The following is a 13,225-nucleotide window of genomic DNA, read 5'->3' on the forward strand; positions in this document are numbered from 1 at the left end:
GACAGCGATCGTCTCATGAGCACTCTTGCCGATGCTCCGGCGGGCAAGGTCGCCTCGTCCTTCGCCAACACCGCAAACTTTGACTCCTTCAAGAAGAACTATCTGCTCGTCTACTCCCTGGTCATGAGTGCGTGAGCCCATTTTCCACCGTTTTCGTCCTGTCGCAGCCGAAGAGAGGGGCGATGCGGTGCACTGCAGCTGGAGGTGGCGTTCGCATATCTGGTCCTATCCGGCTCACACAAACTCCCCCAGTGTCGGACTGGCTCCAGGGACCCTATATCTACCAGCTCTACCGCGACTACGGCTATGACCTCAACGACATTGCCATCCTGTTCATCACTGGGTTTCTGTCCTCTGCCGTTCTCGGCACCGTCGTCGGATCGATTGCCGACAGAGTGTATGTCTCTGGAGCCTCGCTTCCCCCTTCCCTCCATCCACCAGCCTCTCAAGACGCTGCCCTGTCGAACTGGGTCGCCGAGCTTGCACAGCTCGGTTGCGCTGACCACCTTTATCCTATCCTCTCTTATATCATACCTGCGAACCGATCCGTGGCTGCGTCGCCAGTGGCCGCAAGACAATGTGCCTGGCCTTCTGTGTCGTCTACACCGTCTCCTGCTTGACAAAGCTCTCCCCGGCCTTCTCGGTGCTTTTGCTTGGCCGAGTCACTGGCGGAGTCGCAACGTCGCTCCTGTTTTCTACTTTCGAGGCATGGATGGTCAGCGAGCACTTTTCGAGAGGTCTGCATCATCCCAGAGCCCAATCTGCTGCTGCTGCTTCCATGTCGTCGGTGTCTCCTGCCATGGCTTCCAATGCACATGGATGGCTGACCATGCCGCTCCCCTCAGGCTTCAAGGATTCTCTGCTTTCCGACACCTTCTCGTGGGCAACTTTCTTGAACGGCCTCGTCGCCATCATCTCTGGTAGGCTTTGATTCCGCGTAGCGACGCCGCCTGCTCATGATTCCAGCCCTCTGACGATGTTGCTTCCCAGGCGTCCTGGCCAACTTCCTCGCCAACATCTGGGGACCTGTGTCTCCGTTCATGGCATCAATCGTCTTCCAAGGTGCCGCTGCGGCCGTGATCTCAACGACCTGGTCCGAAAACTACGGCAGCGAGGTAATTGTGCACCCCTTCGGTGGACGAGGAGAATCACGCTGGCGCTTGAGTTGGTTTGGGAGCTAACGTCTGAACACCCCCCCCCACAGAAGCCCAAGGCCAGCTCTTCATCGCTCAAACAGGCCATTTCGGTGATTTTCAATGGTGAGTTCGGCCACAATCTGCAGTCCCAGCAGCCGCCCTGCCGCTCAATCGTATTGGCGACTATGGCCTCGCTCGCACCACTGCTTGGCCAGCTGTCTGCGCTGAGACATGGGCTTGTCGCTAACACATTTGCATCGATACAGACTCGAACATCCGCTCAACCGGACTGATGCAAACCTTCTTTGAAAGCGCCATGTACACGTTTGTGTTCCTCTGGTCGCCAGTCCTTGAGAACATTACCCGTAAGCCATCCCTCGAGCTTCGGCCGATTGGCCTGCCATTTGCATCTGCATCTCTGTGTGTGCATCTGTGTCTGCATCCGATGATCGCAATCGCAATGATCGGCTACAACGGGCAATTTGAAGGTGCACTAAGACTACGTGCCTACACAGCGACGTCGCTCTCACTTCCCTACGGCATCATCTTTGCCGCCTTCATGGTGTCAATCATGATCGGCTCGGTCATCTTCCGTGTGCTCAACGCCGAGCGTATGAGCCACAAGATCATTGCCCGCAATCTCTTCCTGGCGGCTGGAGTCTCGCTCGTCATCCCGGCTCTCTTCATCCAGGTGCGGACGCTCCTCCGTGTCCACAGACTTGCTGTTGCCGACGGCTGTGGGCGGCGCGCGGCATCGGTGTTGATGACGCACTATGCTATGCCATGCCTGACTTGCTGACCAATAACTCCCGACCACACCAGAATGCCACGATTCTGTTTGCCGCCTTCAACCTCTTTGAGCTCTGCTGTGGTATCTACTATCCCACCCTGGGCACGATCCGATCCAAAGTGATTCCCGAAGAGATCCGCGCCACCGTCATGAACATCTTCAGAGTCCCGCTGAACCTGATCGTTGTCGTTACATTGCTGAAGGTCAAGGATATTAGCCAGAGCCTCCTGTTTGTTCTCTGCGCTGCGTCTGTGATTGTGGCGGCATACTATGCCACCATCGTCTCTGTCCAGACCAAGGATGTAGTCAAGATCGTCGACAAGGATACGACTGAGATGTCATCAATTGCCGTTGCCGAAGACGAGTGAGCGATCGCATACCACACGCGAGAGATGCGCGGCCTTTGGAAACATGGCCACTTCCTTTCCCATATTTTTTGAACTATACTCAGATGCCCACTGATACCAGAGTCGCGCAGGACTTTAAGTGAAGGGGAGCAGGGCACCATAACTTCCCGCCAGACCAATGCACATTTGGAAGAGTGTCGCTCGGGGCAAGGCTCGGGAGTATTGGCTCTCTCGATGTGATCCGGAGCGGCCAAGCAGAGGACCACAGTGCGGCTTGATACAGTCGGTCCAGAAAGAAACGGGACAGTTCCTTCCTGGCTTCAGATGTCTGAAACCCGCTGACTGACTGTAGGCCCCAGTGAGCAAGCTGTGAGATTGTTTCCCGTCTTGGTTGGCAATCGAGCGGTTTTGGTTGGATGGGAAGCATGGTCTTGAATACACCCGGTCGATCTCCTGTGGCGATGATCGACTGGCATACCGAGATCATGTTCCTTGAGGCATTGATGTCTCGATCCCACAGCGTATGGCAGCTTGCAGCGGCCGAGGAGGCCAGGCGGGCCCGATGTTGGATCCAAGCCCACGTCCTTGCGGCCCTGGTCTTCTCTGGCCGCTGGACCAATCGCCTTGATCTGCCGCTGAAGCCCCACGACCCGGCTGCCTCGACACCAGCCCGGCCACCATAGCATCCGCTGCTCTCTCTCCGTCACCATCTGTATCTGCCGACGTCGCCAGCGATGAGCCACCAGTCGAGGACTGCCCGAAGCCGTGGCCAAAACCAAGTCCAGAGCCAGAGCCGCAGCCAGAGCCTGAGCCAAGTCGCAGGCCAGTCTTACAGCCAGAGCCAAAGCCAAAGCCAAAGCCAGAACCGCTATGATCTTCTATCGGAAGCCCCGCTCCCCTCGGAGGAGGACACCGATGTCGGCTCGATGGCCTCGAACAAGCTCTCGAGCGTCAGCTCCAGCATGCGCTCCCAGCTGGCCTCCACCACCCAAAGTCCTCCCAACCATGCTCACGGCGGCCCGCGGATAGGCTTTCCGGGAGGCGACCACTTTGCGCATTCCGAGCACCACTCGCACGAGTCGCTGCGATATCATCTCGGCAGCTCTCTGACGGCCCTTGCCGCCAACTCTGAAAAGAACCATGTTGTCGTCGTCGGGAAAAACGGTATGCGGTCGTGAGGTGGTTGCGAGGCGTCTCTGCAATCAACATCCAATATCCCCGGTGCATCCTCTCGTCTCGCTCTGACTCTCTTGTGTCCTTCAACAGTCATCAAGATCCTCGGCGTTGCTGGCTCGTCCATCACGGAATATATGAATCTGCGAGTTGGATTCCAGTCGAGTCAAACCTTCCAATGCAGCGATGTCCAGTGGGGACGAGGAGGTTCGTTGGCTTGAGCAGGGCAACAGCAGCAACAGCAGCAACAGCAGCAGCATTGGGCGTACCCGACAGCCGACCATATCAGCCTCCAACGGCTCAGATGATTGCATCGACTGAGGCCCATGTTTTCAACTGGGTATCGCTCATGCGACTAAGTCCTTACATAACCCTGCCCTCGTGGACACTTCACTCCATCCTCTCGACAACCCTCTGAACGCTCATACGTGCCGACAGAACTGTCCAGCACCATCGTCGCTGCCACAATGAGCAACTCGATTCTCGCCTGGGATATTCAGCGGACAAGCCCGATCAAGTTTGGTACGCTGTCCGTGCGATCCAGTCGCTGAGCAACCATGCCGGTGAATCTGGCTTCAGCAACACTTTGCCATCGAGGACACTCTGATGGCAGCACAGACGCTGATCTCCTCCGCCTTGCCCACCGGTGCTCCAGACAGATCCATCGCCGACTTTGATCAAGTTGTCAACCGCCTCTCGTTTCATCCAACTCAGAATCGCCTCCTCTTGTGCGGGTCGCAAGACGGCATCATTCGGCTCCTCGATCTGCGCGAACGGTCATCCCATGCCACAGCATTTGAGGGACGTGCCGAAGGAGTTCGGGATGTGCAGTTTTCCCCTGTCAACGGCCACGAATTTGCGGCTGCGTTCGAGAGTGGCATAATTCAGGTATGGGCCTTTCAGGACATGCGCCATCTGCTCAAGCTCCTGACGAACATGCCATCGGAGCCTGCCGATTGACGCCATACGACAACAGAGGACATGCATTAGTGCCGAGCCTGGTGGCTGATGCCTGTGGACATGGATTTCGATATCCCCTCCTTGCAGAAATGGGATCTGCGCCATCAATCCGCGTGGGTGAAGAAATGGGCTGCCCACAATGCAGTTACGCTCTCACTCGACTGGCATCATAGCGGCAAGTACCTCGCCAGTGGCGGTCGCGACAAAATCATCAAGGCAAGTACTACGAGTCTGATGGAGTCCTCGGCCGTCCTTGTTGAAGAAGCGCCTGCATCGCCGGCACTGTTGATGCAGTCAGCGGCGAGAGACTGAGATGCGACTTTTCGCTGGCTCTGTTCCCCTGCCACTAGGTCTGGGATGCCACCGGTGACGCTCGCAAGCCCGTTGCCAGTATCCAGGCCACCATGCCTGTATCCCGGGTTCAGTGGCGACCAGGCTACGATTGGCAGCTGGCTTCGTGCTATCTCAACACGGACAACCGCATCAATATCTGGGATCTCGGCCGGCCATTCATCCCGTATTGCAGCATCGAGAAGCCCGACAATACGACAACCGGTATATGCAGCGTCGTTGCATTTGCTTGCAACAGTCATCATCGCAACCGCACTGGCGGTTGGTTCGACGCTCCTGTTTTGGGGGCGAGCGGGAGGGCACACACAATGCCGGGTGCAGAGTCTGCATTAGCAGCAACTAACTGGCCTGTATTCTCGAAACAAACGACCGCAGGGCTCCTGTGGGCGAACGAAGACACAATGTGGACGTGCTCGAAGGAGCAGTACTTTTTCAGATTCAACATTGACAAATGCAGCGCGCGCCCCTTTGACCAGATGAGCCGAGTCGGGATTGCATGGAGCCCTGACAACACCTTGGCGTTCGCAGCCGACCAGCATGAGGCCCATGAGCAGAGTATCGCCTATTACCGGTAGGGCGAGGCTCTCGTCTGCGCATTATTCCTCGCAATGTTGCAACGCAGCACACAACCAAGGCCAATGCCCGCCCTCCCTATCCTGCACGCACCTTTGACACCTGTTTACCACCGTTTCCTCTACCGCCACCATTGCCATCGGAACCAACCTATTCCAAGCCACAAACCGAGTGCGCCGACCATCCAGCCGCAGCGCCCAGGGTCCGATGTCGATCCCCCGCAAATCCAGGTCTACCACCCCCAGCAGCTCTCCGGATACATAGAGCGCTTCGGCTTCGATTTCGGAAACTTTTCTCTCTTTGCGGAAAGCTACAGACTGGACTCGGATCCCGATAAGCTCTACGAAACCTGCGGGCAGAATGCAATGATTTCTGCAAAGGTGGGCCAGCGGACCGCGTGCCAGACCTGGCGAATGCTGCAGCTCCTCATTGCAGACCATGCGGCCGGTGAGGCCTCTCGCTCGAGAGGACGCAACCTCACTGCCCTTCTTGGAGCGGTCCACGATATCGATGAGAGCGACGAGCCCCACAACCCTCTCGGGGACCCGATGCAGCAGGACCCATTCTACACCCACGAGGACTCGAGTGTAGCATGGCTCCCCCTTCCTCAAGACAAATTGTCGCGCCACATCGGCAACACCGATTCGGAGGAGAATAGCGAAGAGGAGCCGTACGAGCCGCGAGAACGCCACGAACACGATCAGGACGACGGTGGCGACGAATACGACGCAGGCCCGTTGCCATCCGACCCCGAGTCCGGCTCGCCGCTCGGCAATGCAGACTATCCTAAAGACGCCTCTAGGCAGAGAAGAAAGGCTGGCAGCCCACGCCACGACGGCAGCAAGCATCGTGTCCATGAGCGCGACAGCGATAATGACGACGACGACGGCGGATATGAAGAAGATCGCGACGAAAGTGACGAAGGCGAAGGGGCTGAAAACGACAGCCTCTACGATGGAAAGCGGATCCCGATACCTCGCTCCGACCTCGCGGCCGGCATTGCTGAGTCTTCGACCCCAAACACCACCCGCCTGGCCTTTGGCGACCACTTCGACGTCGGCACTTTGCCTAGCAGCCTCCGGGCCACGCCGCTGCATTCCCGTCCAACCTCGGCGTCCAAGGCACGGACAAAGCATTCACGGAGCAGGGATCGTCCACGCAGCGCTGGACGGGGGAGGCGAACGCCATCTCCCGTGACCGACGAGCCCCTGCTCCGACGATCTGGGACGGCCAAAAGCAGTTCGAAGCCGGCGATACCCGAGTTTATCATTCCCGAGTGGGACTGGAAGGACTATTTGGAAGGCGTGCTGACGTACTATTCGAATCTGGTAAGGCTCGCGACCTCTGCTCCCTCCCCTGCCTCAAACGTGCAACCGAAGCAGGAGCTGCGTTTCGCTGCTTTGCGCTGCAGCACCATGGCGCCGTGATGCCACAGCTGCACTATATGTGCTGTGCATATTGGGATGGATGATCCTGCGCTGATTCACTCTCACCATGCTACCCTCGACTCCAGGGAAACGTCCAAATGTGTGTCGCACTCTCGTTTGTGATGGAACAAGTTGTCGAAATCGACCAGGAGAGACTCAAGCGATGGGTGTGGGCGTATATCGGTAATGCCAGTGCCCTACCATCGCAACAGTAATATCTGGGCCCTCGACTGCGATAGCCGTACGGGTGGCTTATTTTGACGGTATTTCTTCCAGATTTGCTCTGTCGTTTTAGAATGTGGACACTGGCAACAGAAATCATCAAGCGATGCTCAATTCCGGAAATCCAAGAGAAGAGCCAGGCATGTATCGGTGCTCCGTGCCCTCGGGGCGAATGGGAAAGCCATTTGCGGCGGAGCGGTGTGGTTGTAATGCCAGACACATGGAGACAGGGCGCAATTCAGCGGCGCGGACTCATAGCGCCATCGGGCACATCTATTGTGTAGGAATCGACCGTGATACACCAGTCGTGCCAAGTATGCAAAAGCTCGATCACAAATGCGCCATTTAACAAATGTGCCAAATGCAAGACCAAGTTGCGGTGCTCGCTGTGGTGGGTGTCGAGGCAGCTGTCATTGTCCGGGAGCACTCCTCCCGCTCACGGCACTCGACCAGCGAGATCCTCGTTTTGACATCTATGTCCAACACAGCCACAAGGCAATCGAGGGTCTGTTTGTGTGGTGCCAAGGCTGCTCGCATGGTGGGCATATCGAGTGCCTCAAAGGTAAGCGTTTGCTTGTGACCCTCCGCGAATGTACACAGTCGGCCTGGCGCTCTCCGACGCGGACGATTGCCCTTTGGCTGGCTGTGTGCTCGAATATTCGTGGTGCCTTGCCTGAGTCTGGCGGCGGGATATGGGTGACTGAAGCAGCGATTCCTGTTTCGCTTATGTGATTCGTCAAGACTGGTTCGCCAACAACACCGAATGCTGCACCGGATGTGGCCACCAGTGTCTGCCCGAGACGTTTGTCGAGAAGATTGGAGAATAATGTGCTCGGTCAGCGTTTTGCTTGGCGACCGTAGCCTATCACTGAGGAGCACTGTGAACAGCCACCTCGGCCGCAGTGCTCAGGAGAAGCCAGCCAGATGCGAATGGGATCACCGACTCCTGGTACACGGATGGGTTGCAACCTGCTTTGTAGCCGTGACGCTTTCACCCTCCACAAGCCCAAAGCGGAGAGATGCCCGATAGGGATTGGGAACACACCCAGATGCATGCGCACATGTCCGGATTCGTTTCACTTCATTGTTTGCGATACAGTCTATCAGTCTTGCGTCTCTCGCCTCGAAAACAAACCCGTGCGGAATCATATGATATAGAATTCGGTAAATACAAGCTGGTTCGCTAGGGCGATACAGTCAAAGTGGAGGAGAAATCGAGAGAGGAGTTGCGCTGCTGTCTGAGCTCAGAGAGCCTATGCGCTGTCCGCAACGTTTACAGCGGGCACAGGCTTCTTGAGGAAATCAGTGCATTGCAGAGACCCAGAGCTGCTGCCAGCTACGACCAGTATTTGGTCAGCCACTCCATATAATGCTCAAAGTGGCCCCTCCATGGATCGTTGCGGTATGCCCACAGATCCCGGTATTTCTGGACATTGAGGCGAGAGGGAGAAATCCGGGGCACGGTTAGGTACGGCGAGAAGAGGCCGATTGCGATGGGGTTTCGGAACAAAGCCGCTGGCCCCTTTCACACAAGCCCATACGTATGCCAAGGGCCCTTTCGATCGGCGAGATCAGGCGATGCTACTCTCACAGCCCACCTTCTGCCGCAGGTCACACGTGCACTTGTTCTGGACAATGTATCCCTTGGATGGGATGTCTTGAGGGCAATGCAGACGGTCGCTGTGGCGGTATCCTAGATGAGGTGGGGGGGGGGCCATCAGTGATGGTGGATGGCACAGGACAGGGGGAAGCAAGCAAACACATCCGTAGACAACACCGGCTTCAAGACGTTCGCAGCACACAGACCCGACACAGCACTGACGCCAGCAGATGCAGCGGCGGTGGATCCTCACCAATGTCGTAAAAGTAGTGCATTTGGTTTTCGTTGAGCAGCAGGCCGGCCGCCAAGGTGTGCACGGGAGCATCGCCCCACCGCTCAAAGAAGAACCCGCCCGTTCGATCGAGATAGTCAAAGTAGTCGTTGTACTCTTTGCTGCGGAACCACTTGAGATCGGCAATCTCAAAGTTGGTCCAGAAGTGGATGCCGTTGTAGTCATTCTTCTTTGTGTCGTGGAAGGCCATGAGATGTCGCGGCACAGCCTTGCCTTTCTTGAGCTTGATATAATCCATCGTAGATTTCCACAGGCCGCGGACGGTCTGGAGATATTCGTTGGCGATGATGGTGAAGCCGTAGACCTTGTTGTTCTTCTTCATCAGCAGAAACGGATCAAAGTCGATGTAACAGTAGTAATCTGTGCTTGGCTCGATCTGAAGAAGGGGATTGCAGGGCAAGCACAGCCGCATTAGTCGGCTGACGCTCAGGCGCATTGGCGGCGATTAAGCATGGATAGCGATGGGTACATATGGGTGCAGATGGGTGCAGATGGGTACAAATGGGTGCAAATGGGCCGATCCGAATGCCTCAGCAATCACTGGACGAGCCATTGAGCCATGCAATTGAACCGAGCAACCGAACCAAGCAATTGGACGGAGCGTGGCATTTGCAAAGATCGGAAGCAAAGGATCGTCCGTTCCCCCTCGGCTTTACGCAAGCCGCGCTTACCCGCCAGTAGTACTCATATTTCTCCATCAGTGGGTGCTTGTAGAAGAACCCAGAGTTCCATCGGCACATGTGGTGGTAGCTCTCGAGGCCACCATAGAGATAGCCCTCAAACTCCTGGCGCGCCATCTCGCGATGGGCACGCTTTGGATCGATGAAGGACGGCAGCGACCAGTGCTCCTTTGGGATCAGGGCAAACTCGACGGTCGCCTGGGTTGCATTGCGGACGCGATCGATAAACTCCTGGGTAAAGGGCTGATCGTTAAAGATGGCATAGGGATAGCGGTAACGGGAGTTGAAGGTGCGCTCAAAGGACTCCATCGTCGCGAGGAGATCGTCGAGCTCGCGGTTGCGCACGACAGAGAGGATCACGGCGTTGACCCGCTCTTCGGTCTTGGTCGAAGGACAGTGCTCCATGGCGGTTTTGGCGGCCGCGCCCGAGTCGATGATCTTGTGCTGGTCCAGCAGCTCTTTGAGGTAGCGGTTCTGATTATAGAGCTCGATCGTGAGGTTGAACGAGTCGCGCTGGCTCTGCTCAACGAGATCGGACCGGAGCTGCTCGAGCTCGCTCTGGACCATGAGCCGCGTTCGCTTGAGCTCGTCGGCAACGGCAGGGTCCGACAGGGCCTGGACATGGTTCAAGACGGGCTGCTTGGGCTGGTTTTGCTCGGGCCGCTTGGTGCGGTCTTGGCTGGGCAGCTTCGCGTGGTCTTTGCTCTGTTGCGGGACATGATCATGGCTCGGCTTCTGGCCATTCGCAGAGCCCTGGGCTGTCCAGCCGGCGCGATCAGCCCTCACAGCCTGCGGCGGCCGATCGTTCGCCTTGGAAGTCGCAGCCGGAGGCTGCTTGCGGACATCATTCGTGCGCTTGGGATTCAGGACTACAGGGCCCTGCTGCTCGACGCTCTCGTCCACGGCGCTCATCGCCGCTGGCGAGAATAGCGTGAGCACCGCGATGACAATAACACCCAACAGCAGGACGGTCTGAAGCCGCCGAGATATCAAGCGAGAGAAGGGCAAGGCAGCCCGATATCGGTGGAGAATCATCTTGCAAGCGGCAACCGACCAAGCTGGCTGTCGAATATCTGACTCGAACGCAAGTTAGGATGTAGCCAGAGAGACAGCAGAGCGACGACACAGGCGCTGTGGCCGCGGGAGTTGTCTGAATCGCTGGAGGGAAAGGCAAGAAGGGAGATCGGCCGGATGGGAGGGTGCTTTTCCTTGGCCAGGGAAGATGATGTTGTTGTGGGGGGGGGTCAAGATCACTCTGTTTCTGGCGGCATTCTTGGTTGGCTCGCAGCTGTGAAGGAATGGGGTTCTGGCGGCATCGGGAGCGAGGGGGATGTTTGGCGCGAATGCCAGAAGGCGGCGGCGGACTGCAGCGAGTGCGAGCCCTATTCGCCGAGCCAAGGTGCATCTCCACGACAGCATGAAGTGCGCAGAAGCAAGCGGGGAGGTTGTGGAGATGCCCGGATCGAGCGGATCAGCCCGATCAAGGTCCAGATGGATCGTGTCGACGGCGCTGGTGATCGCAGAGCGAAACGGAGCCATTTGGGTTTTCTGGATGTGAATCCACCCCATCCATCACCAGAGACACCCAAGGCCCAGAGTGCATGGCGGACGACCACGGTTGTGAACTAGAATGTGGGCACCACACCGGCACCCGTGGTACATCCGGACTGTCTTGCGGCATCTGTATTAAGCCATCAGTTTCAACAAGCCCAGCTCGGTCTGAACCTGCGAGCCAGCCTCGGTGGGCGGGTACCGAGCGGCGCGATCGCTGTTCTTGAATTTACCGAGGGGCTCCAGTATCTGATCCGAAGCAATGTGGAAAAACATTGTCGACGAGACTCTCCACAGCGGGCGTCCGAGTGCCTCTTGTGTTTCGATGGCCTGTTCGGAACGGCTGTGAGTCGGCAGCTCGAGAACAGCAGCAAAGGGCAAGAACCGCATGGCAAGAACCGCATGGCAAGAATGGCATGGCAAGACATTGCATGGTGTAGTGGTTGCAGACACGAACCTTGAGCGTTTCAGGCAAGACAGCAACCTCATGGAAGCCTGCTGGGATCTCACCACCGGTCAGCCACTCCATCTGCTTGCCCGCTTGGACCAACAGGCAGCCGTCGGGGATCTGGACCCTGAGCCGCTTGCCCTGCTTGGTCCAGATTCTCAGACCGGGATATCTCGATTTCCCGTGGATGGTCAGGAAGTTGAGATCGGTATGGAAGCCTGCGGAGGAAATGGTCGGGTCAGCAAGAGGGGCTCGATGGGACACAGCTGTCCGATTGATGAGGCTGGCAGAATACCGCCGATGCGCATGCCTCTCGTTCAACCATCGAGCGCAACAGAGCTATAGACGTCCGGTCAAATCGGCAGCACTTACCAGCAAGCACCGTGCCGGGTTTGCTGTAGGTGGCAAGATCGCTGCCGGTCGGGGCAAGCAGATGCGGGCCGAGGTTGGTCATCCTGGCAAAGGTGTCTCTGGGTATATCAAATCCAATGGCCAGCATCTCGGCAAGGGTGTTGATGGCACCGAACAGCTTGGATCCCCAGGCGTTCATCTCCTCCGGCCATTGAGGAAACTCTGCAGCGACATCCAAAAGAGGGCCGATTAGTTCGAGCCCCTGCACAGCGTTGCAGTCTGCTCACATACCCTTTGGGATGACCTGGGGTGCGTTAAGCTCCCTGTACTTGGTGTGCTCGGGACGGTCCCCCATTCTCCAGAAGAAACGCCACTTTGGGTCAGGGCCTGAGAAGTCGATCGGCTTGTCGTTCGGACTCAGCTGTTGAGTACACGCATTAGAACAGCGAGTCAGTCAACCGGTTGGCCAGACCATCCAGTCGACCGGACCGGCACATGCCAGAGAAGAAGGCAATCATGCTCTGGACAAGAGCCCCACAGACAGGCGCCCGGGTCTGTCGATGCTGTCCGGCAGGGACCCGACCCAACCATACCCGGCCAACGACAAGAGCGTGATCAGTCAGGCGGACATTGCAAGCGCGGGCTATTCTTACCGCCTCGACTCGCTTCAGGCACTCAGGATCCCTGCCGCAGACGGGCAGCTCGGTGCGCTCGGGGGTGGCTCCGACTTGGTAGCCGAGCTCCGGTCGGACGTCCAGCATCTTGAGGTCCAGAGGCTGGTCAAAGTAGGCCTCCATGAGATTCAGGAAGCGGTCGTTGTCGGACTCGGAGACGCGTGGGTCTCTGAGGATCAGGATAGAGTATTTGAGCAGCGACTCGGCAGCCGAGCGGCACTCTTGCATGGCCTCGGGCGAGAGATTGGCGGAGGTACAGGACAGGAAGGGTGTCAGGTCGACGGTGGGGAGGGTCAGGGTGGTGTCCTGCATGGCTGGCTGGCTGGGTATGGATACGGATGTGATATGGATGTGATACGGATGTGATACGGATGTGATATGGATGTGATATGGATGTGATATGGATGTGGATGTCGCTGGCTGGGAGAGAGCAGGGCAGAGCACGGTGAGCCGAGCGCATGCGACGGGAGCAGCAGGCCGAGTTGCAGCGGCGATGGACAGACCTCCGAGGCAGATGGTGGACAGACCTGCGGGGCCGATGGCGGAGCCGACAGGGCCGGTTTTGTACCAGGGCGGTGCGCAGTCGCATGTCGCACCAATGCGCTGTCATGTGTCAGCGTGTGTGTGTGGCGCCAGTGCATCGCCACACA

General features: G+C 57.5%; 4 protein-coding genes across 4 annotated transcripts; 2 read left to right on the forward strand and 2 right to left on the reverse strand.

Moving 5' to 3' along the window:
* Nucleotides 1-15: 15 nt before the first annotated feature.
* BJ171DRAFT_426770 (uncharacterized protein) lies at nucleotides 16-2,294 on the forward strand (the record flags this gene model as incomplete). Its single annotated transcript, XM_053107777.1, has 9 exons — nucleotides 16-127; nucleotides 253-397; nucleotides 565-737; nucleotides 846-920; nucleotides 991-1,115; nucleotides 1,205-1,259; nucleotides 1,403-1,501; nucleotides 1,652-1,827; nucleotides 1,959-2,294. 9 exons carry the CDS (start codon nucleotides 16-18, stop codon nucleotides 2,292-2,294), a joined length of 1,296 nt encoding a protein of 431 aa, XP_052964226.1.
* Nucleotides 2,295-2,885: 591 nt separating this feature from the next.
* On the forward strand, nucleotides 2,886-7,080 carry BJ171DRAFT_186583 (WD40-repeat-containing domain protein). Its single transcript, XM_053106130.1, has 9 exons — nucleotides 2,886-3,437; nucleotides 3,540-3,653; nucleotides 3,885-3,968; nucleotides 4,102-4,334; nucleotides 4,494-4,622; nucleotides 4,757-4,961; nucleotides 5,133-5,328; nucleotides 5,491-6,658; nucleotides 6,844-7,080. Exons 1-9 carry the CDS (start codon nucleotides 3,008-3,010, stop codon nucleotides 6,970-6,972), a joined length of 2,688 nt encoding a protein of 895 aa, XP_052964227.1. The 5' UTR covers nucleotides 2,886-3,007; the 3' UTR covers nucleotides 6,973-7,080.
* Nucleotides 7,081-8,504: 1,424 nt separating this feature from the next.
* On the reverse strand, nucleotides 8,505-9,956 carry BJ171DRAFT_559147 (nucleotide-diphospho-sugar transferase; the record flags this gene model as incomplete). The annotated part of the gene is made up of 4 exons (XM_053113193.1): nucleotides 8,505-8,560; nucleotides 8,595-8,672; nucleotides 8,833-9,247; nucleotides 9,543-9,956. 4 exons carry the CDS (start codon nucleotides 9,954-9,956, stop codon nucleotides 8,505-8,507), a joined length of 963 nt encoding a protein of 320 aa, XP_052964228.1.
* A 1,256-nt stretch (nucleotides 9,957-11,212) lies between these two features.
* On the reverse strand, nucleotides 11,213-12,984 carry BJ171DRAFT_515029 (uncharacterized protein). Its single transcript, XM_053111885.1, has 5 exons — nucleotides 12,555-12,984; nucleotides 12,193-12,322; nucleotides 11,923-12,123; nucleotides 11,560-11,768; nucleotides 11,213-11,432 (listed from the first exon to the last, which is right to left on the reverse strand). Exons 1-5 carry the CDS (start codon nucleotides 12,885-12,887, stop codon nucleotides 11,238-11,240), a joined length of 1,068 nt encoding a protein of 355 aa, XP_052964229.1. The 5' UTR covers nucleotides 12,888-12,984; the 3' UTR covers nucleotides 11,213-11,237.
* Between the last annotated feature and the right edge of the window lie 241 nt (nucleotides 12,985-13,225).

This window comes from Polychytrium aggregatum (genome assembly GCF_025602895.1).
Source record: "Polychytrium aggregatum strain JEL109 chromosome Unknown BJ171scaffold_33, whole genome shotgun sequence".
Lineage (NCBI taxonomy): Eukaryota > Fungi > Chytridiomycota > Chytridiomycetes > Polychytriales > Polychytrium > Polychytrium aggregatum.